The 21,841-nt window shown below is 54.5% G+C and overlaps 12 protein-coding genes across 12 annotated transcripts; 4 read left to right on the top strand and 8 right to left on the bottom strand.

The window, feature by feature from the left end:
* Positions 1-209: 209 nt before the first annotated feature.
* Positions 210-2,525, bottom strand: N7474_007086 (DNA polymerase epsilon noncatalytic subunit; the record flags this gene model as incomplete). Its single annotated transcript, XM_057198496.1, has 1 exon — positions 210-2,525. The coding sequence occupies one exon, from the start codon at positions 2,523-2,525 to the stop codon at positions 210-212; it is 2,316 nt and encodes a 771-aa protein (XP_057051936.1).
* A 329-nt stretch (positions 2,526-2,854) lies between these two features.
* N7474_007085 (SHNi-TPR domain-containing protein) lies at positions 2,855-4,260 on the top strand (the record flags this gene model as incomplete). The annotated part of the gene is made up of 2 exons (XM_057198495.1): positions 2,855-3,907; positions 3,967-4,260. The coding sequence occupies 2 exons, from the start codon at positions 2,855-2,857 to the stop codon at positions 4,258-4,260; spliced, it is 1,347 nt and encodes a 448-aa protein (XP_057051935.1).
* Positions 4,261-4,526: 266 nt separating this feature from the next.
* N7474_007084 (yippee/mis18 family protein) lies at positions 4,527-5,222 on the bottom strand (the record flags this gene model as incomplete). Its single annotated transcript, XM_057198494.1, has 1 exon — positions 4,527-5,222. One exon carries the CDS (start codon positions 5,220-5,222, stop codon positions 4,527-4,529), a length of 696 nt encoding a protein of 231 aa, XP_057051934.1.
* Positions 5,223-5,433: 211 nt separating this feature from the next.
* On the bottom strand, positions 5,434-6,250 carry N7474_007083 (ornithine decarboxylase antizyme; the record flags this gene model as incomplete). Its single annotated transcript, XM_057198493.1, has 2 exons — positions 5,434-6,008; positions 6,097-6,250. The coding sequence occupies 2 exons, from the start codon at positions 6,248-6,250 to the stop codon at positions 5,434-5,436; spliced, it is 729 nt and encodes a 242-aa protein (XP_057051933.1).
* Positions 6,251-6,665: 415 nt separating this feature from the next.
* N7474_007082 (cleavage polyadenylation factor subunit MPE1) lies at positions 6,666-8,672 on the bottom strand (the record flags this gene model as incomplete). Its single annotated transcript, XM_057198492.1, has 3 exons — positions 6,666-8,091; positions 8,149-8,440; positions 8,501-8,672. The coding sequence occupies 3 exons, from the start codon at positions 8,670-8,672 to the stop codon at positions 6,666-6,668; spliced, it is 1,890 nt and encodes a 629-aa protein (XP_057051932.1).
* An 817-nt stretch (positions 8,673-9,489) lies between these two features.
* On the bottom strand, positions 9,490-11,267 carry N7474_007081 (imidazoleglycerol-phosphate synthase; the record flags this gene model as incomplete). Its single annotated transcript, XM_057198491.1, has 3 exons — positions 9,490-9,579; positions 9,639-11,084; positions 11,145-11,267. The coding sequence occupies 3 exons, from the start codon at positions 11,265-11,267 to the stop codon at positions 9,490-9,492; spliced, it is 1,659 nt and encodes a 552-aa protein (XP_057051931.1).
* Positions 11,268-11,435: 168 nt separating this feature from the next.
* On the bottom strand, positions 11,436-12,723 carry N7474_007080 (deoxycytidine monophosphate deaminase; the record flags this gene model as incomplete). The annotated part of the gene is made up of 5 exons (XM_057198490.1): positions 11,436-11,489; positions 11,545-11,595; positions 11,657-11,744; positions 11,804-11,936; positions 11,991-12,723. 5 exons carry the CDS (start codon positions 12,721-12,723, stop codon positions 11,436-11,438), a joined length of 1,059 nt encoding a protein of 352 aa, XP_057051930.1.
* Positions 12,724-13,062: 339 nt separating this feature from the next.
* N7474_007079 (putative autophagy ubiquitin-activating enzyme ApgG) lies at positions 13,063-15,516 on the top strand (the record flags this gene model as incomplete). The annotated part of the gene is made up of 7 exons (XM_057198489.1): positions 13,063-13,253; positions 13,303-13,411; positions 13,468-14,228; positions 14,298-14,442; positions 14,497-14,964; positions 15,021-15,383; positions 15,436-15,516. The coding sequence occupies 7 exons, from the start codon at positions 13,063-13,065 to the stop codon at positions 15,514-15,516; spliced, it is 2,118 nt and encodes a 705-aa protein (XP_057051929.1).
* Positions 15,517-15,674: 158 nt separating this feature from the next.
* On the bottom strand, positions 15,675-16,798 carry N7474_007078 (uncharacterized protein; the record flags this gene model as incomplete). The annotated part of the gene is made up of 2 exons (XM_057198488.1): positions 15,675-15,881; positions 16,622-16,798. The coding sequence occupies 2 exons, from the start codon at positions 16,796-16,798 to the stop codon at positions 15,675-15,677; spliced, it is 384 nt and encodes a 127-aa protein (XP_057051928.1).
* Positions 16,799-16,941: 143 nt separating this feature from the next.
* On the bottom strand, positions 16,942-18,466 carry N7474_007077 (uncharacterized protein; the record flags this gene model as incomplete). Its single annotated transcript, XM_057198487.1, has 2 exons — positions 16,942-18,051; positions 18,155-18,466. 2 exons carry the CDS (start codon positions 18,464-18,466, stop codon positions 16,942-16,944), a joined length of 1,422 nt encoding a protein of 473 aa, XP_057051927.1.
* A 197-nt stretch (positions 18,467-18,663) lies between these two features.
* Positions 18,664-19,818, top strand: N7474_007076 (OST3/OST6 family protein; the record flags this gene model as incomplete). The annotated part of the gene is made up of 4 exons (XM_057198486.1): positions 18,664-19,005; positions 19,056-19,153; positions 19,222-19,577; positions 19,637-19,818. 4 exons carry the CDS (start codon positions 18,664-18,666, stop codon positions 19,816-19,818), a joined length of 978 nt encoding a protein of 325 aa, XP_057051926.1.
* Positions 19,819-20,133: 315 nt separating this feature from the next.
* On the top strand, positions 20,134-21,810 carry N7474_007075 (uncharacterized protein; the record flags this gene model as incomplete). Its single annotated transcript, XM_057198485.1, has 1 exon — positions 20,134-21,810. The coding sequence occupies one exon, from the start codon at positions 20,134-20,136 to the stop codon at positions 21,808-21,810; it is 1,677 nt and encodes a 558-aa protein (XP_057051925.1).
* Positions 21,811-21,841: the final 31 nt, after the last annotated feature.

Below are 21,841 nucleotides of genomic sequence, written 5' to 3'. Positions count from 1 at the left end.
TATTTTCACGACTGTATTCCTAGACCTCATATAGCAGAAGCTATTCATCACCTTTGAAGGTTCCGATAATGTAATCTCTGTCATAATGGCTGTGCCTGTAGTAACTCATTCCTTTTATGCCTGAAATGTAGACACGCGATGCATTATTAGGTACACTCATTGACTTATTCATCTATAGGAGAGGACGTTGAGCACATTCGAGGAATCACCTAATACCGCTCCTCCCTCACTTTACCGCGGTTCCTCAGTACATCATACTCGACCCATCTCACTGTAGGGATATCGCCCTCCGGAGTCAACCGTCCAGGGTTCATGACATGACAGCCCTCGTAAGTCATGCAAAACGGAGACGTCTCGGCGTCTGCCAGAATGAGGGCCGTCGGTAGCGGATATAATTGCAAGGCAGACCCATGGTCCCACAGGACGGGTCGCAAGGGAAGTGGAAACGGGGAGATCGTCCCTTGATCCAGGATGGTCTTGACCAGCTTGCGCGCCATAGAGGTAGCGGCTCCTGTTCCAAGCTTAGCGGCGTTAGACTGGGATACCTGGTCGGTCTCTTCGTCAGGTCCAATGGAAACTGCATTACCCGCAGGGCCATCGAGTGCTTCATGCATTGTGATATCAGGCTCGTCATCGGGTTTGGTGTTCACTGCAGTTCGTCGCAATCTCCCTGAAATATCATCACGGAAGATGGCAATATCGTGCACTGGTCCGAACCATGTCAGACGTGTTGGGTTCGACGTCCAGAGAGCTTCTCCCACGGGTTCAGCTGAATTTGACCGCCCAAGCTCCGAGTTGGCAGTTGCGAATGCACGCTTGATTCGGGAGGTAAACAGTTCGGGGATCGGCTGGCGAGGAATTGTGGACGCTGCACCAGCTGAGAATGCCGAGGCCCATGGGTCATTGTCGCCGGGGACAAAAACAAAAGTAGAATATTGCAACAATGCCGGAAAGTCCGACAACACCACCGCAAGCGAGTCAAAGTATTCTTTGTACTCGATACTTCCAGCCCGACCGCCGCCACTGATGATGGCCTTTTGCACAAAATTGCCCATCATGACGAAGACCTGGGGGCGCTCAGCGCGAGAAAGATCATTGTAGATACCAAAGACCTTTTTCAAAGCGTCCAAGGTTCTCGTGTTATCGAGGTTAACCTCGCTCAACACCGCAACCTTAAGCCGAGCCGTTGGCTCCGTCACATCCAGGTTGCCTCGGAGGCACTTTTCTTGGATTCTTCTCATGCGGACACCCTGTGCACGTTCACTCCCAAGCCCTAGGAAGTCGACCCATCCAAACCCTCCACTCGAGCTGATCTCTCCTCCACCTTGACGATTGCCGCTCCCTAGTGAGATGTCTCTTCGCTCACACGGCGGACCACAAATAGATACTCCAACAAAATGACCGCCAATAGCCCCCCCGACCCCCGTATTGCCACCAAGAACGGACCCCTTGACCATCTCTTCCTCTTCGTAAATACCATCAACGAGCACAATCATCCCGGGCGCAAACCAGGCGCCGTCTTCAGGTATCATCCGTGCATGGCTAAGGTCCAGGGATACACTTCCCGTCAAATCCACAAGAGACAAATCCCCAGTCGGGGATATAGAAAGCAAGCCGAGGAGCAGATGTGAGGTGCCGCTCCTGCCGAGTAAATTGGCAATCGGGGTGAGCTTGTAGCTCTGCTGTGACGCCAGGTTAGATGATGAACGCTGCAGCAAAGGAACACCAGTGATTCCCGAGGAAGTTTGGAAAGACTCGTTGCGAAGGAGGCGCTGGTAAACAAGGTTGTATCGATCTCTGAACAGAGCTGTCTTGTGGGACGGTGGTGGAAACAACGTGGGCTTCGACTTCGTAGCCTCAAAATACTTTTTGTCCACATTATACGTCAGGCGCGGAATATCAGAAGCTGCAACAACCTTGAGCCAGGTTCTGGGGTGAAGTGACAGCTGCGAATCGTCTTCGTCACCGTCTCCTGGGGCAGTAGTAAAGGAACCGTTCGTATGACTGCTGAGCGATTCAATTCTTGCACCTTCTCCGTTTCTGCTCGTCTGCATGGACCCGTCGTGCGAATTCAGCCGCCCAGCGAGAACTCTCCCACCACTCATGCTCCCCTCCAGGGTCTGCAAGATTGCTTTCAAGGACGCGCCTTTGCCTTCTTCGACGATGACTCCTCCGCCGGCTCTCTTCCAGATCTTGGCCACCTCATCGAGGACGCGCTCTGCCAGGCCTTCCTCGCGCCAGCCTGAGCCGCAATTCTTGCCAACAAAAGCCGCCAATGTTTGTAGGGCCGAAGACGAAATTGTCAGGTTGTGCTTGCGGGTAAAGGTACGAAAAGCGACCGGTCGAAGCGTCGACGGAGGAAGTAAAATCGGCAATATCGAGGTCTGGGGTGGAGGCGCATTCGCCTTGGGGATTCGAAAAGGCCGCGCCGGGGTCCCAAATGCCGGTGATGACGAAGGAATGGGGTCTGCGGTGGTCATGACCAAGCGATGTGGGTGAGGCGTTGTAGGTGTTGAGGTATCCATGGTCTGTCACGTCTGCCCGGGGACAGGGCAGGCACAGCTTCCGGGATTTCGCAGCGGCACCGTAAACAAGAAGAATGGAGAATCTTGAGCTAACAATCAGGCAAAGTATGTGGAACGAAGTGGTTGGGTGGGTGGGTGAGGAAACCGAATCCAGACGCGTGACCGACGCGCCCGCGAGTCTGGCTTATCGATTAACTCTTATACTGTGCTTCCTTCCTTCCTGCATTCACCCTACTTGTCCCTCCCTCCCCCATCCATCCCTATTCCCTTCCTACTTCTCATCAATTTGCCAGTTCGCGTCTCTCCCTCTGCCTCTCCCTCTTCCAATCATGGCCGAGTCGTCCGAGCCGACAACCCAGCAAGACACCAAGACCCGCCTCGATGACCTGATCGCACGCGCCGCTGCAAAAGAGGCAACCAAAGATTACAATTCCGCCTCGGAGCTCTATTCACAAGCGACCGAGTTGCAAGCCGAGCTGAACGGGGAACTGTCGGCAGAGAACGCCGATCTCCTCTACGCCTACGGCAAGTCGCTCTACAATGTGGCCGTGAGCAAAAGTGATGTCCTTGGATCCAAGGTGGCTGGAGAACCTCAATCGCAACCCAGCAAGGTGCCGCCTGCCAATCCAAAATCTGCTGGATCGACATCCGCCGGTGAGAATATTGTTCAGGACGCGATTACAGGTGCCATGGCCAAGAATGTGGCCAGCACCAAGGGCGAGAGCACCGAATCGGATGCGTCGCAATCCAAGCCATACTTCCAGTTTACTGGCGACGAGAATTTCGTGGATTCCGACTCGGAGGATGAGGAGAATGAAGGTCAGGCCGGTGGTGAGGAGGATGAAGACGATTTTGCCAACGCCTTTGAGGTCCTCGATCTGGCCCGCGTTCTCTATCTCAAGAAATTAGACGCCGTGGAGGAGAGCCAAGATGGCAAAGGGAAGTCGACTGAAATGCCTGCGGACGTGAAACACATCAAGGAGCGGCTTGCAGACACCTACGATCTCCAAGCCGAGATCTCCCTGGAGGCGGAGAGGTTCAAGGATGCGGTTATCGATCTGAGAACGGCCCTTGATCTGCGGTATGCGCTATATCCGTTCGAGGACGCCTCGGTGGCCGAGTGTCATTATAAGCTCTCGCTCGCCCTCGAGTTTGCATCAGTCCAGCAAGATGAAGGGGAAGAGAAGGCCGCCAAGGTGGATGAGGAGATGAGGTCGGAGGCTGTGACCCAGATGGAACGCGCTATTCAGAGCTGCAAGGCCCGGATGGCTCAAGAGGGAAAGAAACTGGAAACCGAAAAGGATTTGGATGAGGACAAGGCCACGGCAACGAGGCGGAAGATCGCCAATGTAAAGGAGATCATCGGCGACATGGAACAAAGAGTAACCGCCCCCGAATATACCCAATCCCCTGTTGCGGACTGCTAGCTAACACGGTGCAGCTCGTTGATCTCCGCCGGGCACCGGTCTCGATTGAACAGAATGATCGGGAGAACGAAGCTATGCTGAAGGGCATCCTCGGTCAGATCGTCGGCCAGCCCGAAACGGATCAGATAGCACGCCTCGATGCCGTCAGCAAAGAAGCCACCGACCTGTCGGCGTTTGTCCGACGAAAGCCTGCCAAACCCTCTCAACCCTCGGCCTCTTCCACTGCCTCCAAAAGACCCGCAGAGGATTCAGCCCCAGAGAATGACTCCAAACGCGCGCGAGTTGAGGATGCTCCCGCGTCCAGCTAGACTGGCCTGGTCTGCTTTCGTTTGTTCCGCTACACTTCACAAAATTCCGATCAGTTTACCTGAGTACCCCTGAATAACTAAGAACCGATAAGCCGCCTACAGTGTCTCCATCTGGATCATGAGCAAGCGTCTTGCTGGTAGGTTCAAACATTCAATAGGATTAAGACTAGTAGTAGTAAGTAGTACGGGTATCATCATCATATCATGCTCAGTCACAACGAGTTCTCTCCAAAGAGCCACCCTTCAGGAAGGGCTTCGCCCGGAATTTATGACATTCCAAAAATCCCCGGCCGCTCAATCTTGCGGCTTCGGCGGCGGGTGGCCAAACCCGGAGTCCAGATGCCGGCGAACAGGTCCTCGCACTCCTCCTCATCTTGGCTGTCAAACTCCATGCCGGCCGCCGCACCGGATTCGGTCTCTTCCAGCACCTCTGCAGGAGCGTTGGCGTTTGGCGGTGACTCCCAGCAGGAGGACGCGGTGATCTTCTTAGTTTCGAGGATGAACTTGCCGACCTTGTACCGCTGGGATTCCTCCTCAGCGGCCACATACTTCCAGCCCAGCACGCTCCCGCAGAACGCACAACTGACATCGCTCACTGTATGAGCGCCCGTGACAAGCTGGCGTGGCACTGGGCGCTGGAGCACGGTGTTGGGAAGCGATGCGGTCGGGGACGATGATGCGCTGATAGATACCGCGCTAGCCACGGGCTCCGCTGATACCAGATACGCACGGCCATGGCGACCCGTAAAGCCCTTACTGATAATCTGAGAGGTCAGGCAGAGATGAGCTGCACAGTTTGAGCAGCGAAGGTACGAAACATGGCCATCCAGGAACTTGGGTTCCGGGGCGGACTTCGGAGGCTTCGGGCGAGAGAACCAGCTCTTTTGGTTGGCGCGGAAGGGGGAAGAAGGAATGAGGAACTTTGGAACGGGGGAGACCGTGACGGACTGATCTTGGGGCATGGTCAGAGTGAGGGAGGTGAAGAGGAAGATGAAGAAACCAAGGATGGGCGGTATACATCATGATGATGACCCCGCCTGAGCTGCTTATCTTATCGGATCGATCTAACTATACAACCCGTCGTGCATTCCATCATTACTACAGTGGTCCGTACGGAGGAGGCACAGCGAGCGAAAGTAGTACATGGTAAAGACAGAGTATGTAGGTAGGTAGTTATACCTCGGCCCCCAAGAAAAGCCACTTGCTGCTGACATCGGCCCCGGAGGTCCAGGGCTCCAGCGTCGTCAGGCTGAACCCGCACCATCCCAGATTCCGAACCAACTCCATTTCGGTGGCATGTTGTGAACGACTGACACAGGCAACAATTTGGGAGCACCCAAAGCTCGACATTCCCGCCAGTTCAAAGAGCGCGATCAGTCCCGACTTGAGGCCCTGGCCCAATGCATTCTCCTCCAGGAATACAAATAGCGTCCTCTCGCCATCCGTTTCGGTCACGAACCCCCGATAGATCGCATCCCCAAAGTAGTCCCATACTTCAATCCATTTCAGAACTCGGTCATGGTGCTGGATGTTGTGGAACGCATCCATCCCCAGTGACTCCTGTCGCGCGAAACTCCCCTCACCAAGAAATGTCGCGGTCAGTTTGTCACAGAAGAGCCTCTCACACTCTTCCGGGATGGTATGCGCTGCCTCCCCTTTGGATCCTGGCCAGTGGTTCCCGGGCCAGCTGCTCTCCGCGCCGGATGCGGGGAGCTCAAGGGGAGGACTTCGAAGCGGTGATTTAGACCCTGAGGGGACCTCAGGGATACCACTGTGCTCCTGTGTTGCGGCATGAGTACACAGGAGAGAGAGAAAGTGTGTGGGTGTTGTGCTTACCGGCCCCCAGCGTAGTGCAGTAGTGGAAGCCGTGAACCTTGGAGGTTGACGGCTCCACGGTGTAGCAGCTGGCAAGAATGCTAGTCTGAGAGTCCTGGTCGAGGGAATGATGCAGTTGATGATTACTACTGTGATTACTCATGTAATTCGCCATGGTGGTCAAAGGGTGCTGGGAAACTCTTCTTGACGGGGTAGTGAAAAGATGGGTTTTGGTGATGGCAGTAGCTCGAGAAAGCAGGTTCAGGCACAGTTGTTGAAGGTGTGGACAGTTGGGATGATGGAGGAGAGATGCTGAGGAGGAGGAGGAAGGAGTGTGTCTTTTGCGGGAAGTCACCTGACCCTGCACGTGCACCCATATGTATAGGAAAAGGAACTACGTACATCTATACAAGTACGTACCTACGGTGTCTACAGGTGGAGGAAAAGTATCTCTATAACAGTCTCAATGCGAGCGGCTCTACTACTAATACAAATCATGCTTTCTTCCGGGTCCGAGAACTCCTTGCCGCAGAAAGCTCAAGAAAAGAGAAGAGACAAGATATAGATGCATCATCGAAGGGGAGAATCATTCACAGCTCGCGATAGTCACTGGGCCGCACTCTTCGATGCCGAGCCTGATGGCGTTGTGGATTCACAGGCTGGCGGAAGTAGGGGGAGTCATCTTCCCGAGAGTATGGTCCCCCAAAGGCCGTCCGTTGTTGGTTGGAGAAATTATTGACGCCCGGTCCCTGGAAGCCGGGGTTGGGGGCCATCGCACCGGGTCCCTGCGTCATCGGAAACATCGGCATCGACCCGTCGCCATTGTACATGTTGGGAAATCCATTCGGCATGGAGCCATCGCCAAACATCCCGGCCGGAAGGGGATTAAAGGGCATGTTCATCGGGTTCCACCCGGGGCCCATGCCATTGGCGAACATCGGGTTCATGAATCCCATCGCATCATTCCCGAACCCTGGTCCGGAAAAGGGCACAGGGGGCATGCCCTGCATTCCCATGGGACCAAACGGCATCTGGGGATTGAAGGGCATCTGAGCAGCGTTTGTCGCTCCCTCTGGTACCGAAGCATCAACATTCGGCGCATCAATTTGTCCATCACCAGCCTTCTGCTTCTTGGCCATATTTCCGGGGCTCGACCTTCCCGTGTCATGTTGGGCTTCATCCTCGGCTGGTCTCTTCTTCGATTGGGTCGCTGCACTCTCAGAGGCTTGGGTGGGCTGTGGCTCTTTGGATACTGGGGATCCTTGGGGCGCGACTTCAGAGGCTTCGTTGGCAAACAAGCCGTCCTGGCCAGCAGGCTGCTTTTCCTTCTCTTTCTTTGCATCGGCCTTCTCAGCTTCGTACGCCTTGATGTTGGAGACGGCCTCGTCATCCGGGGTGAGATTATCGAGGAGGACACCCTCCGTTCCACAACCCGGGCAAACAAAGTCACTTTCAATCAAGGCATTTGTGATACAATCATTGCAATAGGTCCTCTGGCAGCATGGTGTTTTTGTCGGCTCTAATAACATCCTCTTGTCAATGGGACACTCCAGACCTCGCGCCTGCAGTGCCTTGCTTTCCTCCGCTGCAGCTGCCTCCGCTGCCGCCGCCGCAGATGCCTTGGCCTTTTCCTGGTACAGTTCCCAAGCGGCCTTGTCCGGTCTTGCAACCACAAAATCCCCATCGGCATTGACCATGACCCCCGTGTTCCTCGAGTCATCAGTGGAGCCATCAGGAGCCAATGATTCTGGTTTCTCGACTTTGGTTTGAAGTGAACGCGGGATACCTGTGGAACGCTTGACTCGGTATTTGCCGTCGAACTTTGGGTCGTTGTTGGTCGGGCATGCTTGTATCCAATGACCTGATTGATTCCCGCGGTTAGTGACCTGCTGTTTTTCAATAAGATTCAACGTACCTTTTTCTCTGCACCGGTAGCACAGATACCCCGGAGGTGGAGGGTGATCTGGGATGTTGACTGGTTTGCCTCTGCCACGCCCAAACGGCACGGGAGTCGCACTAGGATTCAATGTTAGTATCTAACGAGGTTTGACAAAATGAGAGAGGTGCTCATACTTGGCCATTTCCTGTTGCTGCTCTTTCCATTGACTGGCCTGCAGGTTGAAAAGGGCATTGATCTTCTCTTCTTCCGTCTGTGCATTGTTGAGCTCGAGCACGTTGTTGCTGATACCACCACCCGAGGCCGATCGTCCAACGGTGGACGGTTCATTGCGGGCATTGCGAGCATTAACAGGCATCTTGCCCGAAACATAACGAGCGGCGCCACCCTTGCCGGGACGCGCGGCAGGCAGCCGGCGGGCGATCACGGACGTCGACCGAGGGATAATGGTAGTGTCATCGTCGTACTCTAGAAGGGAGACAGTGGTCAGTCGTTTTCCAGCCGGAGGAAGAACAGGTAGAGACATACCCTCCCCAGTGTCCTCGTTGTAGATGGACAGCTCAAAGTCAGATCCATCGCCCAATCTACTCTGGCTGATGATCTCTCGTTTGAGCTCGAAGACTGAAATACCAGTGCCATCGAACGTGACTCTTGAGGGTTCCTTTTGGGACTTGAATTTGAAATGAACAGACGATGACATTGTATTCAACTGTGTGTGTGATGGGATGTCCGGAGGGGAATGCAATTAGACCAAGACTTGAGAACACCACAGTGACAGAAATACAAGCGGTAAACAAGGTAGGGAAGACAAGAAAGAGAATGCGAAGGGAAGAAAATGGTTGCTTGCCCGGTATCCAACCGATCAGTCAGACTTGCTCAGGGGCGGGGTTGAGGAAAGACGAAAAAGGGACAAGGGGAATTGATAGCGGTGTCTCTATCGACGCGGATGCTCGAGATCATAGATTGAGAATTATCTTTCTTTCTTTGTTTTCCTCTTGGAGTGTTGAATGGCCGAGTGTTCAAATCACTGCATACAAATGAAGATTAAGGAGTAACGAACACAACTTTCGAAGAGGTGCGACCGTAACAAGGAAGAGAGACCTGTTGCAGTCCGACCGTTGGACGTTTTTGCTTTCAAGAGCCTCCTCACACCCTGACCAGCAACTACACCAGATCGGAGCGACCCTTGCCGAGACTGTACCGACCGACCACGCGGGGAGAGAAAGGGGAGGGGGACGAGAGACAGCAGGAGATCGCGTCGGGATCGTCGAGTTTCTGACGGACAGCAGTCAGTGATGCCGGGGATGCGACAAAAGAGCTGTGGTTAGCGAGCAGGCCTGTTGGGGGTGGGGGAGTGTCAGAGGAAGAAAGAGAGAGGAAGTGGCGGGAAGGAAGAAAGCGGAAGGCTGAGTCAGCTCCCCACCGCCTGCCCTACCGCCTGGTTTTCTATGCAAAATAAACCCTCTATATCGATCTAACTCTATCGATCTAACTACCTATACACTCAACGGTCACTCTCACAGGTCAGCCTCAAACTGACGAACCAGGAACCCATCTGCCTGGAGATGATCCTTCACCTGGCTCACGGTATACTCTCCTCGGTGGAACTGGCACGTGGTCAATAACGGTCGTCCATTTCAAGGCGTTGGGTCGAGGCATCACTTACCATTCCAGCCCCCAGGGCTGCGTCCGTCGTTGTCTTCCGGAACACCTCGGCAAAGTGCCCGGGGTTCCCTGCCCCGCTGGAAGCAATCACGGGGATCTTGATGGCGGCCTTGACATCGTTGATCAATTCTAAGTCGAACCCACTGTTGCTCCCATCCTTGTCAATGCAGTTTAGCAGAATTTCTCCGGCTCCCATGGCCTCAACCGCCCGCACCAGCTGTCGCACGTCCATGTCGCGGGTTTCCCGTCCGCCCTTTACCGTGCACTGGTACCAGCAATAGCTTCGCCCCGCAGCATTGGGGTGCACGGTTTTGATTGTATGGTGGTGGGTGTGCTCGGGTCGGTCCACGTAGACCCGTTTCGGGTCGACACTCACCACCACGGCCTGCTTTCCATAAGCGTTGGAGATTGTCTCAATCGCTGTTTGGCCGCTGAGCTTTTCGCCGGCGCTGTAGTAATCTTCGGCAGCAAAGACCGCATCTGAGCCAATGCTGACCTTGTCAGCACCAGACTTGAAATACATGGTGGCCACGTCCAGAGCGGAAACGTGAGTACCATCCGTGTCCACGGCATCTTTGATTCCTCCACCAATGGTCAAGGGCACGAAGACGGTCTCCGATGTCCTCCGCAGGATTTCCAACATGGGCGTGTCGGCGAGGGGGCAGTTGCGGAAAGAGGTGATGTTCAGGAAAGTGACCTCGTCCGCTCCTTGCTCGTAATACTTCTTGGCCATATCGACGGGCTTTCCCAGATTTCGGACCTGGCCACCAGCGTCCATTCCGCTCTTCTCGCGCACATCGTATTGGTCACCTTTGGTGACGACTAGATCGCCCGAGTCATTCGTTCGTACATCAAGACAGGCAATAACTCTGCGAGTTAGTCCGTCCTCTCCTTTGCCCACAACTGTGCCCTGGGAGAGCAGTTGGGCCTTATCGCTGTTTAAGAATGCACGGATGACACGCAGCCCAGCCTGGCCGCTCTTTTCGGGGTGGAATTGTGTTGCGAAGATATTGTCTCGGGCAATGGCGCCGATGAACTCCTCCTCGCCGTAAGTGGCCGTGGCGACCGACCATCCATCACTCTCGAGAATGCCCGATTCGTAGAGAGCCGCGTAAGAATGGACGTAGTAGTATTTGCTTTTCGGCCGCAATCCATAGAAGCTCCGCTCCGTTGAACCTCCGATGCCGGTGTTCATGGCCGAGTTCCAACCAATGTGTGGCACGCTCTTGGTGCTATCGTTAAACTGCCGCATGCGGGCTGGAATCAAGCCCAGTCCGGGGACGTCGGGATCCTCCTCTGAGCCTTGAAAGAGTGCCTGTAGACCAACGCAAATGCCCATAAAGGGTTTTCCCGCATCGATATGCTGTCGGATTGGTTCCAAATACCCTCCTTTGCTGAGCTGCGAAAGACAATGGCCGAAGTGACCGACGCCGGGGAGGATCAGTTTCTACAAGGGAGGGTTTTAGCAGCAGCGACAAAGAATTCGGAGATGGAGGGGGTTACTCACCTCGGCATTCTTCACGTCATCGGGGGATTTAATCCACTCGACTTCGTAGCCGACTTGATTGATGGCATTGACCAAGGAACGGATGTTCCCGGCCACGTAGTCGAGCAAGTGCACGGTAGGCATGGCGACAGACAGTCAAGCTGGCGAGGACAAAGAAAGAAACGAAAGAGTGAGTGAGCGAGTTGACGGAGGCGACAAGGGCCCCGCCAACGCTGAGTCATTCCGATCTATATGTTCTTTTTTTTTTTTTTTTCCCTGCTGGGCCGGCTACACACGAGTAACTTATTTATTCTAGTGGATGCCCTTCTCTCCAGTATCCTGTAAATAGATGAGTCCGTTGGAGGGCTACCGGTTGTCAAATTAGCAAAGCACCGCACAGAGGTTAGTGGGAGATAGCTACCGGACTGAACTGTCGCAGGCGGACACCGGCAGCCTCGAGAATCGCGGCACTCTGGATCACGGAATTAGCGGATGGAAGGAATCTACATATACAAGAGTCTTGGGGCGCGTACATCTCGGTCCATATTGTAACTTTGAGAGTAAACCACCTCGGAGATGCCCACTTGGGCGAGTTTGACGGTGCAGGTCAAACAGGGACATCTAGGGCAGAAAGGTTAGTCAGGCATGGAATACATGGCAGGTGGAACAGCAGGACAGACGTGTCACAATACAGAATGGCTCCCTCCCGAATCCTTTCTCGACCCGCTTCGAGCAGTGCGTTCTCCTCGGCGTGGATGCACAGACAGGTCGAGAGGCCAACGCCGCCTCCATCTCCGCGGTTGCACCTCGGGCCTGCAAGTAATATGATGAGACAAAAGAATAGGGCCAAGGGTCATCGTTTCGTACATCCACCTTCATTGCAGTTCGGGAGGTGTCGGGGAGTCCCATTGTATCCGGTGCTGATCACTCGCCGTTCCCGAACCAGCACACAGCCGACTCGTCTTTTCATGCAGTTGCTCCGCTGGGCCGCTAAAGAGGCCAGCTGCATGAAATATTGATCCCAATTCGGGCGCAGCCGTTGCTCATCGGCGAGCTCGAGCGCCTGGAGGGCGTGGTGCAGTTCCTCGAGGGAGGATGAGGAGTTGAACAGGCGTACCTGGGCTCGATCGGTGAGATAGACCCGGCCGATGTCCCTCTCGTACAGGTGACGGTCGTTCCAGAGCACGAACTTTTCCAGGTCGGGTGGATCCAGCTGTCTTCTCCGACACCGGTCGGTGAAGCGTTTCCATCGCAGACTCACGGGGGCGTCGACACTCACGAGGAGAAAGAAGGGACGTAGAAGGAAGCGGTCGAGGGTGTTGCCATCGGCAATATCGGTGGTGACCCAGCGTTCCTGCCATCGCTTGGTCGCGAACTCGAGCAGGCTGTCGGCGTCTTCGAAGACCAGGTCTGCGGATTGGACATCGCTCCTCTTGCGGATCTGCGAGGCCTGTAGGCGGAGGTCATCGTCGGGCTCGTCGGCGATGCGATGGTGGCGTTTGCAGGAGAGCTCGAGGAGCTGGAAGCCTTCGACCTGAATCAAGTATTCGGCAATGGCATGTTTGCCGGCGCAGATACCGCCACATAAGCCAATGAGCATGGCGCTGGAGGTAGGTAGGTAGAGATGGAGAGAAAACGCGGCCGACGCGTCGGTGGAGATGGGTGGGGGTGATAAGCAGATAACCGAGAGCAGTCCCTACGTAGTATGTAGGTAGCTCAAGAATCGATATAGGGACGATCATAGGGCCTAGTTATCCCGTGGTAGTATATCTCCTGTAGTATATCCTAGGTAAGTCCTAGGTATCTCCTACGGAGGTAAGATCGGGTGATAGGCTACACGCTCAGCTGATCGGCCCTTCTGACATCACCTCTTCTTGTCTTCTCTTCTTCTCTCCTTCTCGCCTTCTCTCCCACCACCACCACTCGCGCGCCCTCCAGAATGCAGTACGCGCCCTTTGCCTCCGATATCGAGCTCCCATTTTACACGGCCCTCGCTTCCCACAAGATCAACCATGACAAGCTAGACGACTCGGCCCGCGCCCTGCGGGGTCTCTATGAGATTCGCTCCGCGGACCCCGCCAATGCTTCATGTCGCATGCAAATCCACGGAAATGCTCTGACCAGCGACGAGTAAGTACCATGTCCTCTGCCCGGTCCCTCGCTGACACTCGGATTATAGCGTTCCCGCGGGCTGCTACCGGGCCGAAGGCATGATCCGAAATGTCAACACCGTCGAGGAGTATCGGAACATGGACAAATCGCAGATGCTACATCAGGCCGGTCAAACGGTAGACACCCTTTCCCCAGATTCTCGGACTGGCCTGCTGACACAGGGATGCAACAGATTTGGGATGCCATCCAAGATGCGACGATTTACTCTTGCCCCTCCCTGCTATCGTCATTTGTGATCCTGTCATTCGCCGATCTCAAAAGCTACAAATTTCACTACTGGTTTGCCTTTCCAGCAATTCATTCAGATCCCCCATGGGTCCCCATCGAATCCACATCCTCTCAGGCGGGCCAGTCGCGCCAAGGCACGGCAACAAACCTCACCACTGGAAAGTACCTATCTTCACAGGAGAGTGCATCCCTAGTAGATGCCGTTCAGACCTGGTGCTATGGAGTCGATGCCCGGCAGCGGGGTTTTTTCCTAGCGCGAAGGCGGAAGAGCTCGGGCTCAGGAACCAGGGCGACACAAGGAGACGCCGCTCCAGCAGATTGCACCTGGGCGATAGCAGCACTGTCGGAGTACGAAAATCATTTCTTTACTGGCGCTAAATTCGAGGACTGCTATGTGTGTTTTGCGGACCCATCGAACTATGAGAATGCCCCCGGGTGGATGCTGCGGAACCTGCTGGTTGTCGTCCAACATCGGTGGAAGTTGGAAAAAGTGCAAATCTTACGGTATCGCGATGTGCAGTCAAAGCGGGACCAGGGCCGCAGCATCGTCCTACAACTCGAATCGCGGTCGGAGCCAGGGACCGAGAATGCAAAGCCCACGCAGAGCACGGTGCCGTTGCCCAAGGTGACGGGCTGGGAGCGCAATCCCGCTGGCAAATTGTCCGGGAGAATCGTTAATCTGACGGAATACATGGATCCAAAAAGGTACGGGCCCAAAATGGAGGCAACCAAACTACAATAGTGATTGCTGAATGTGTCTGTGTCCATCTCCAGGCTGGCTGATCAATCGGTCGATCTAAACCTGAAGCTCATGAAATGGCGAATCAGCCCGACGCTGGATCTAGACAAGATCAAGCATACCAAATGCCTCTTACTAGGGGCTGGCACCCTCGGTAGCTACGTCGCTCGGAATCTGATGGTATGAGAACCTGAAGTCGGCTGTCATCGGGAGCGCTAACAATGGAGTCTCCAGGGCTGGGGTGTAAGAAAAATCACATTTGTGGACAAAGGAACCGTGTCATTTTCCAATCCCGTCCGGCAACCACTCTTCAATTTTGACGACTGCTTGAACGGTGGCGCGCAGAAGGCGCATCGAGCATCCCAGGCCCTGACAGAGATCTACCCCGGTGTAGATACCGCAGGACATGTCCTGTCTGTGCCCATGGCTGGCCATCCGATAGTAGATGAAGGCGAGACGCGCGCCAGTTTCGACACGCTCAAAAGCCTGGTCGATGAGCACGATGCCATCTTCCTGCTCATGGATACCCGAGAGTCACGCTGGTTGCCCACTGTGATGGGCAAAGCAGCCGGGAAGATCGTGATGAATGCGGCATTGGGATTTGATTCATTTGTCGTGATGCGGCATGGCGTCGGCGGAAGTGAGGGTGAGATCGCTGACCTCGGTTGCTATTTTTGCAACGACGTCGTGGCTCCAGTCAATGTGAGGTCTTCCCAAAGATGTTCGTTGAGTGTGTTATTGACGGAGCGCAAAAACAGTCGATTAAGGACCAGACGCTTGATCAGCAGTGTACCGTTACCCGTCCTGGCGTTGCTGCCATAGCATCTGCGTTGCTGGTCGAATTGCTCGTGTCTGTCCTGCAGCATCCCAAAGGGCCTGCGGCACCGGCCAGCTCAACCTCGAAAGACGAAGGCGAGAGTCACCCCCTTGGACTTGTGCCTCATCAAATCCGAGGATTCCTCTCCACATTTGAGAACATGTCGGTCACTGGCAAGAGTTACAGCAGCTGCAGCGCCTGCTCCGACAAGATCATCAATGCATATAAGGAGCACGGCTGGGATTTCGTGACAAAGGCCCTCAACGAACCCGGCTATGTGGAGGAATTAAGCGGGCTTAAGGAGGTATATAACCTCAATTCCTGATCATCTCCCAAACACTGACAGATGTCATAAGGTTCATGAGAAAGCGGAAGCCGCGCTAGCCGACGTGGAGTGGGACGAAGAGTCTGAAAATGAGGGTGTTGAAGTTCTGTAGGCAGCATTGTGTCGATTCCCAGTCTTGCGTGATGGTGCTGTCGGTCTTTGGGTGTGTTTGCTGATGGTTTCTGATGGTGTGCCTGTCGTGTTTTGTTGCTTTTAGGATTTTCGCTCCAGGCCCACGAAATACGCCTCCTTTGATTCCTGCTGACCACTTTAGCCCATGATCATCCGCAGGAATAGAGCAAGCAGGGCACATACACTGCGAGAGGACTCGGGCTTGAGCCGATGGACCCTTCGGAACAGTTCTCGCAGCTGCTTCTCCAACTCCTTGTCCTCCGCCCCTTGATAAAACTTGCAGACAAAATGCCCGCCCGTCCTCAGGACATCCGAGCTGAAGCGTAAAGCAGCATGGCAGAGGTCCTTCCACGAATCAGCACATACAGAGTTGCGCGACGGGCAATTGGAAGCTTACCATACTCCCCGCATGATCCCTGAAACTCACGCCGCTGGTATTCATCATCCTATATGGGTTACTTAGACTGCGTTTCCAGAAACCAGAAGTCTGGTGCCAGGGAGCAGACATATCGCTGAGAACCACATCCACCGGTCTTTCCAGGGCGGGAGTCTCTTGTTCTGTATCCCCTTCCGCCTGTCCTGATTCTGCCGTAGCGAAGGCTGAGTATTCTGATCCTCCGGTGTCCTCCAAGCTGTTTCGCGGGCGCGGCCGGCCCCTGGTGGGGCTGCGCAAGAAGTCCCGAATATACTCCTGCACCTCGGGGGAAAGGAAGTTGCCCTGTATTGTTGATACACCTTTGGGAGGTTGCGCCGGGATGATATCAACCCCAAGAACTCGGCCGTGTGGTTGAGTGCGATTCACGGCCACCTGGCCGACCATTCAGCAAATTTTGTTTTTGAGTTTGTTTGTTTGGTTTTTTGTTTTTTTGGCTAGAGGAATATCAAACACACCTGAGACCAAGACCCTGGCGCATAGCCCTGCATAATGTTTTAGTAAGATGGAGACCCGGTAGGCGACGTCTCTCTCATACCAAGTCCACCACTGTCTGCCCTCCTCGGAAGATCCGGTATTTCTCGTCAATCTATTTGCAAAGACAAAGTCAGAACAGACGTGTTGCTATGAAGGATCGACCAGTGGTTGGTACCTGCAGCAGTTTGAATGCAGCGCGACTTTTCAGACCTTGCACTGCGGCCTCTTTCGTAAAGCGATCCTGCTGCTGGCGAGCCTGCCAGCGCTTGGACGAGGAATGTCTAGCCTGAACCAAGTGCCAGAGGCGACATGCATTCCAGCCGGGGGGACGAATTGGAGGCAGCAGCAGCATGGAGGGTCGTCAGGAGAGAGTTGATGGAGTGGTTGAGGAGGAAGAGTTTCTGCCGGCAGAATAGTCGGTTACTTGCTACATGAACTAACTGTATGTGTGCCATGCACGACGTGGGATCCATATTATTATTACGATTCTTCTTCTTATCGTTTCCGGTCTCGCTTCAGTGGTGAAAATCCCACCGGTGCGCCAAATCCAAGGGCTCGAGATGCGCCGGTCGAAGGGGCAGCCGAATTCCCCAGGGCGAGCTTGCGCCCAGGCTTTCGGATCTCGAGCTCTTCCTCCTCCTCGTCATCAAATAGACTCCGATCTCGTTGAGCGCCCAGCTTGCGCTTCTTGGGTTTCACCATCCCGTTTTCCGCCGGCGGATCGGGAAGCTCGTCGTCGAAATCTCGCGTCTGCACCGGACCACCCAGGCAGCTGGCCGGTCTCTTTGTTTCCTTGCGAGATGCGTTCAGGACAGACTTGCCTTGGCCGGCCTCGGATCTTTGCCCCAGATTCTTAGTGGAGGTAACGGGGGCTGCGGTGCGCTTTTTATCCGGGCTGCTCGCATGATATTTGACAATTGATATCTGCGATTCATCTGCAGACAGATGGATCTCGTCCGCCTCGGCTACAGAACTGTTTGGGGACTCTGACGGTGCCCCGGTGCGGTTGAGAAATGGAGTAATGGAAAATGCGGATTTCTCGCCCGGCAACACCGGGGGTCTCTTCACTTTTTCTTGTACTCGAACCGCTCCGGGGGTGGCAATGGTCATAGCAGCAGGGTAATCTGGGGCAGCCCGCTGGAGGGGCACCATCCGAGATCGCGAATCCGATGCTTCCTCCGCCTCCATTATCATGCTGCGCCGGTGCTGCAAGTCTTCCTGGGCCTCTTGTAACTTAGTCTTAGTCGACCGCAATTGTTTCTTCAGGCTCTCGATCTTCCCTTCTAGTACTGCTCGTTGACTCTCCCACCCTTGCTGGCGGCTATCTCTATCCTGTTGCTGTTGAGCCCGCGCTTCGAGTGCCAGCTCGCTGCGCAATTCCTCGACGCGTGCGGTGACCTTCGCAAGCTCCTGTGCTTGCTGGGATGCCTTGGTCTGCGTACGCCCGTGAGCATGTCTTTCTTTTTCGAGTTCGACTTCGAGTGAATTGAACTGTCGCTCCAGTTCGCGTTTTTCCGCAACGAGGGCTTGATAGGATGAGTTCTGCGCCTGCAGCCGTTCGATTTCGGTCCGAAGCGCGGCGGTCTCTCGTAACAGACGCTGCTTCTCTGAGAGTGCTGTATTGTAGCCAGTCGAATTGTGGCTGAGGTTTGAGATCTCTCTCTGTTGGAGATTAGAAATGTGACGTTGCACTGGGTGAGCCACTTACCTGAAGCCTTTCTATCTCCGCAGACGAGGCTTGCACATGATGCTCGAGTCGGTCGATTTCCATACACGCTTCACCGAGCTGCAGACAGGTGTCGGACTCTGCCTTGGCCAGTCGGAGGGCCTGTTCATTGGCCTGGTCCAACTGCGAGCGCAGGGCGTCCCGCTCGAACTGAAGCAACAAATGCTCCATGCGCCGCACCCGATCTCGCTCGGCATCCAGCAGACGCGCCGATGCTGCAGCCGCCTTTTCGTAGTCTCTTTCCAGCCCGGCAGTCTGGAGGGCCATCTGGGGTAGCCGGTCAATGATGGACATGGTTGCGTGGTTGTTGTTCCCTCATTGGTTCGTTCTCGCGTCGCGTTCAAATATACAACAACCCGGGGTGGTTACATAAGCTATGCTACGTAATCCGGACTGGACACCTGGCACGGATCACTCATTCATTCAGTTCCTTCCATCACTACTTCCTTCTTCCCTCCTTCTCTCAATTGACCCCCTCCCCAGCTGTCACCATGAAGCTCTGGACAGCGTGGCTCCTTCTTCTCTCCATCGTGTCTGTGGTCGCACAGTCCTCCTCCGATGCCAAGTTGGAGAAATTCCAGGCCCTGTCTCGCTCCGGCCCCGTCGAGTTGGACGCCGCCGCCTTCGACGAATTGACATCCAAGCCTCGCGATTACTATGCCGCCGTTATTTTGACCGCGCGGGATGCCCGCTATGGCTGTCTCATGTGCCGTGAATTCCAGCCCGAATGGGAGTTAATCTCCCGTAGCTGGAATCGAGGCACCAAGCTCGATGGTCTGAATATGGTCTTCGGGACCCTGGATTTCGATCAGGGTAGGATGGTTTTCCAGAAGGTGCGCACGGAGACCTGGTCCCTCCCCTGTTCTCTCACTAATGAGAGCAGCTCATGCTTCAATCGGCGCCCGTCCTCCTCTTGTTTCCTCCCACCAGCGGTCCATTCGCCAAGGTTGAAGAGGGGCCCCTCCGATTCGACTTCACTGGGTACGTTTGTCTCCTGAAACGGTAGACTTGAAGTCATCCCGCTCATACATTTCCTTTCTTTTCCACAGTCCTCTCTCCGCCGACCAGTTGTACTCGTGGATCAACCGTCACCTCCCAGAAGGGCCCAAACCCCCATTGGTTCGGCCCGTCAATTATATGCGAATTGTCTCCGCCATCACCATCCTAATGGGAGTAGTTACTCTGTTCACAGTGCTGTCACCATACGTGCTACCAGTGGTTCAGAACCGAAACCTCTGGGCGGCTGTCAGTTTGATCGCTATTCTGCTGTTCACCAGCGGCCAGATGTTCAATCATATCCGGAAAGTGCCTTATGTGGCAGGCGATGGCCGAGGCGGCATCAGCTATTTTGCCGGTGGATTTCAGAACCAGTTCGGCATGGAAACCCAGATCGTGGCTGCGATGTGTAAGTGGATTTTCTCTCTTGTCAATTGGTCGCGCTGCTGACAACGAATGTCGACATAGACGCCGTTCTGTCCTTTGCCACCATTGCGCTGGCCGTGAAGGTGCCGCAGATGGAAGATGTCAAGGGGCAACAGTTGGCCGTGTTGATCTGGGGAGGCGTGCTTTTTGGGATGTATAGCTTCCTACTCAGCGTGTTCAAGGCCAAGAACGGAGGCTACCCGTTCTTCCTGCCTCCGTTCTAGGCTCCACTGACATGGTTGCTGGGCCGCTCTGCTTGGCTCGATAAACCCTTCGACCGGAGGGAGCCGTGAAGAGACCACAATGCATACATGGAAGTCCATTGATTTGCCGTATAGAGAGAGAGATCTATATATTCCCGTAGCGAGTAGAGTAAACGGTCTGTGAATCTAGATCCCCAGGTCTATACATACTACATGTGTAGACAGGACATACTTCCGGGCCCACACCCACATCTGTCCTTTTCTGCCCCTCCCTCGCCCTCGGCAGACCTCCGTCGCTGAACCAACCCAATACATAGAACCAACACCTCCCAGGCCATGTCCGGCCCAAGTGAAGTGGGCCAGGTCCTGGCGTCATCCGCCACCGGCACTACCTTTTTGGTGTTGATTCAACTTGCGTCGAGGATCTTCACCTTCGCCTCCAACCAGGTGATCTTGCGAACCCTACCGCCAGCCGTACTGGGCATCGCAGCTCAATTGGAGCTCTACCAGCTGTCAATTCTGTATTTTTCGCGGGAAAGCATCCGCTTGGCCATCCAAAGACAGCCCCTGGCTGAGTGGTCGCCATCCAGCCAGCCGGTCTCTGCTCAATCTCAACGTGTCAACAGAGCAGCTACGCCATCCGCCAAACAGTCGGATGCCTCCCAGTCCGTGGTGAACGTGTCTTACTTGAGCATCGCTCTCGGAATACCGTCATGTCTCGCATTTACGATGCTCTATCGGCATTTTGGGTCCATGGAGGTCTCCCAGACACCCTTCTTCTATCCTAGTGTGCTCATTACCGGGGTTGCATCGTTCATGGAACTGGGAGTAGAGCCATTCTTCGCTGTGGTGCAGCAGCGCATGCTGTATGAGAAAAGAGCCGCCGTCGAAATGCCAGCAGCGTTCATCAAGAGTCTCGTCATCTGCTCGGCTTTTATCTATGCTGGGTATGTCAATTGTGATGTCGGGGTCTTACCCTTTGCTCTTGGCTATTTGGTTTATTCAGTGGCCCTGATCTGTGGCTATTCTCTGGCCATGTTCAAGGAAGCACACGAAGACCAGTTTTCATTTCTTCTCACGTGTGTAAAATCCGGGTATGTGGAAGGTGGATATACTGTGTACGCTCAAGACGTGGGGAGGACCATGCTGACTATACATAGAGATCCATCGAAGTATTACCTGCGTCGGTTTTCTCGCCAGCTCACATCGCTAGCCGCCAGCGTATTCTTCCAGTCGCTTGTCAAACACCTCCTGACGCAGGGTGATTCGATAATGCTTGCAGCCATGTCTAATCTGGAGGACCAAGGCATATATGCGCTTGCGTCCAACTATGGCGGTCTCATTGCCCGGATTATATTCCAACCACTGGAGGAGAGCAGCCGAAACCTGTTCTCGACACTCCTCACCACCGATGACACTGGAACCCGAAGAGTGACCCACATCCGTGCTGCCAAAGCTCACCTGTTAGACATTCTCTACGTGTATCAGCTGTTGTCGGTCGTCCTCTTTCCTCTAGGTCCAGTGATGGTCCCACAGTTGCTCCGCTTCGTAGGAGGACGTCAATGGATGTCATCCAAGGTCGGGGATTTGCTTTCCCTTTTCTGTTACTATATCCCCTTCCTGGCATTCAACGGAATCACAGAAGCATTCGTGTCCTCGGCTGCCAACCCCCGGGAGATTCGGAAACAAACAGCGTGGATGGGCGCCTTTTCTGCCTGTTATGCCGTGGCGGCCTACATTTTCCTAGAGGTGGGCGACCTGGGAGCGTATGGCCTGGTACTGGCCAACATTGTGAACATGGCGGTCCGGACACTGTGGAGTTACCTCTTCATCAAGTTATACCTCAGACGAAATGGCGACGGCCTGAGTCTCAAGGAAGCTAGCATTCGGCCTGGCTCTTACATCGTCGCGGTCACGGCGGTGGCCATATCCGCCCAGCAGAGACTATCGAGATCGGGAGGCGGATTCTTCCAGGCAACTGCATTTAGTAGTATATATGCACTTCTAGTGTAAGTCAAGTCTATCCGACCGTTTCTTTGGCTAG

Source organism: Penicillium riverlandense (genome assembly GCF_028828495.1).
Source record: "Penicillium riverlandense strain IBT 135883 chromosome Unknown utg000006l_segment0_segment0, whole genome shotgun sequence".
NCBI classification, from domain to species: Eukaryota; Fungi; Ascomycota; class Eurotiomycetes; order Eurotiales; family Aspergillaceae; genus Penicillium; species Penicillium riverlandense.
This window is presented reverse-complemented; position numbering and strand designations above follow the sequence as displayed.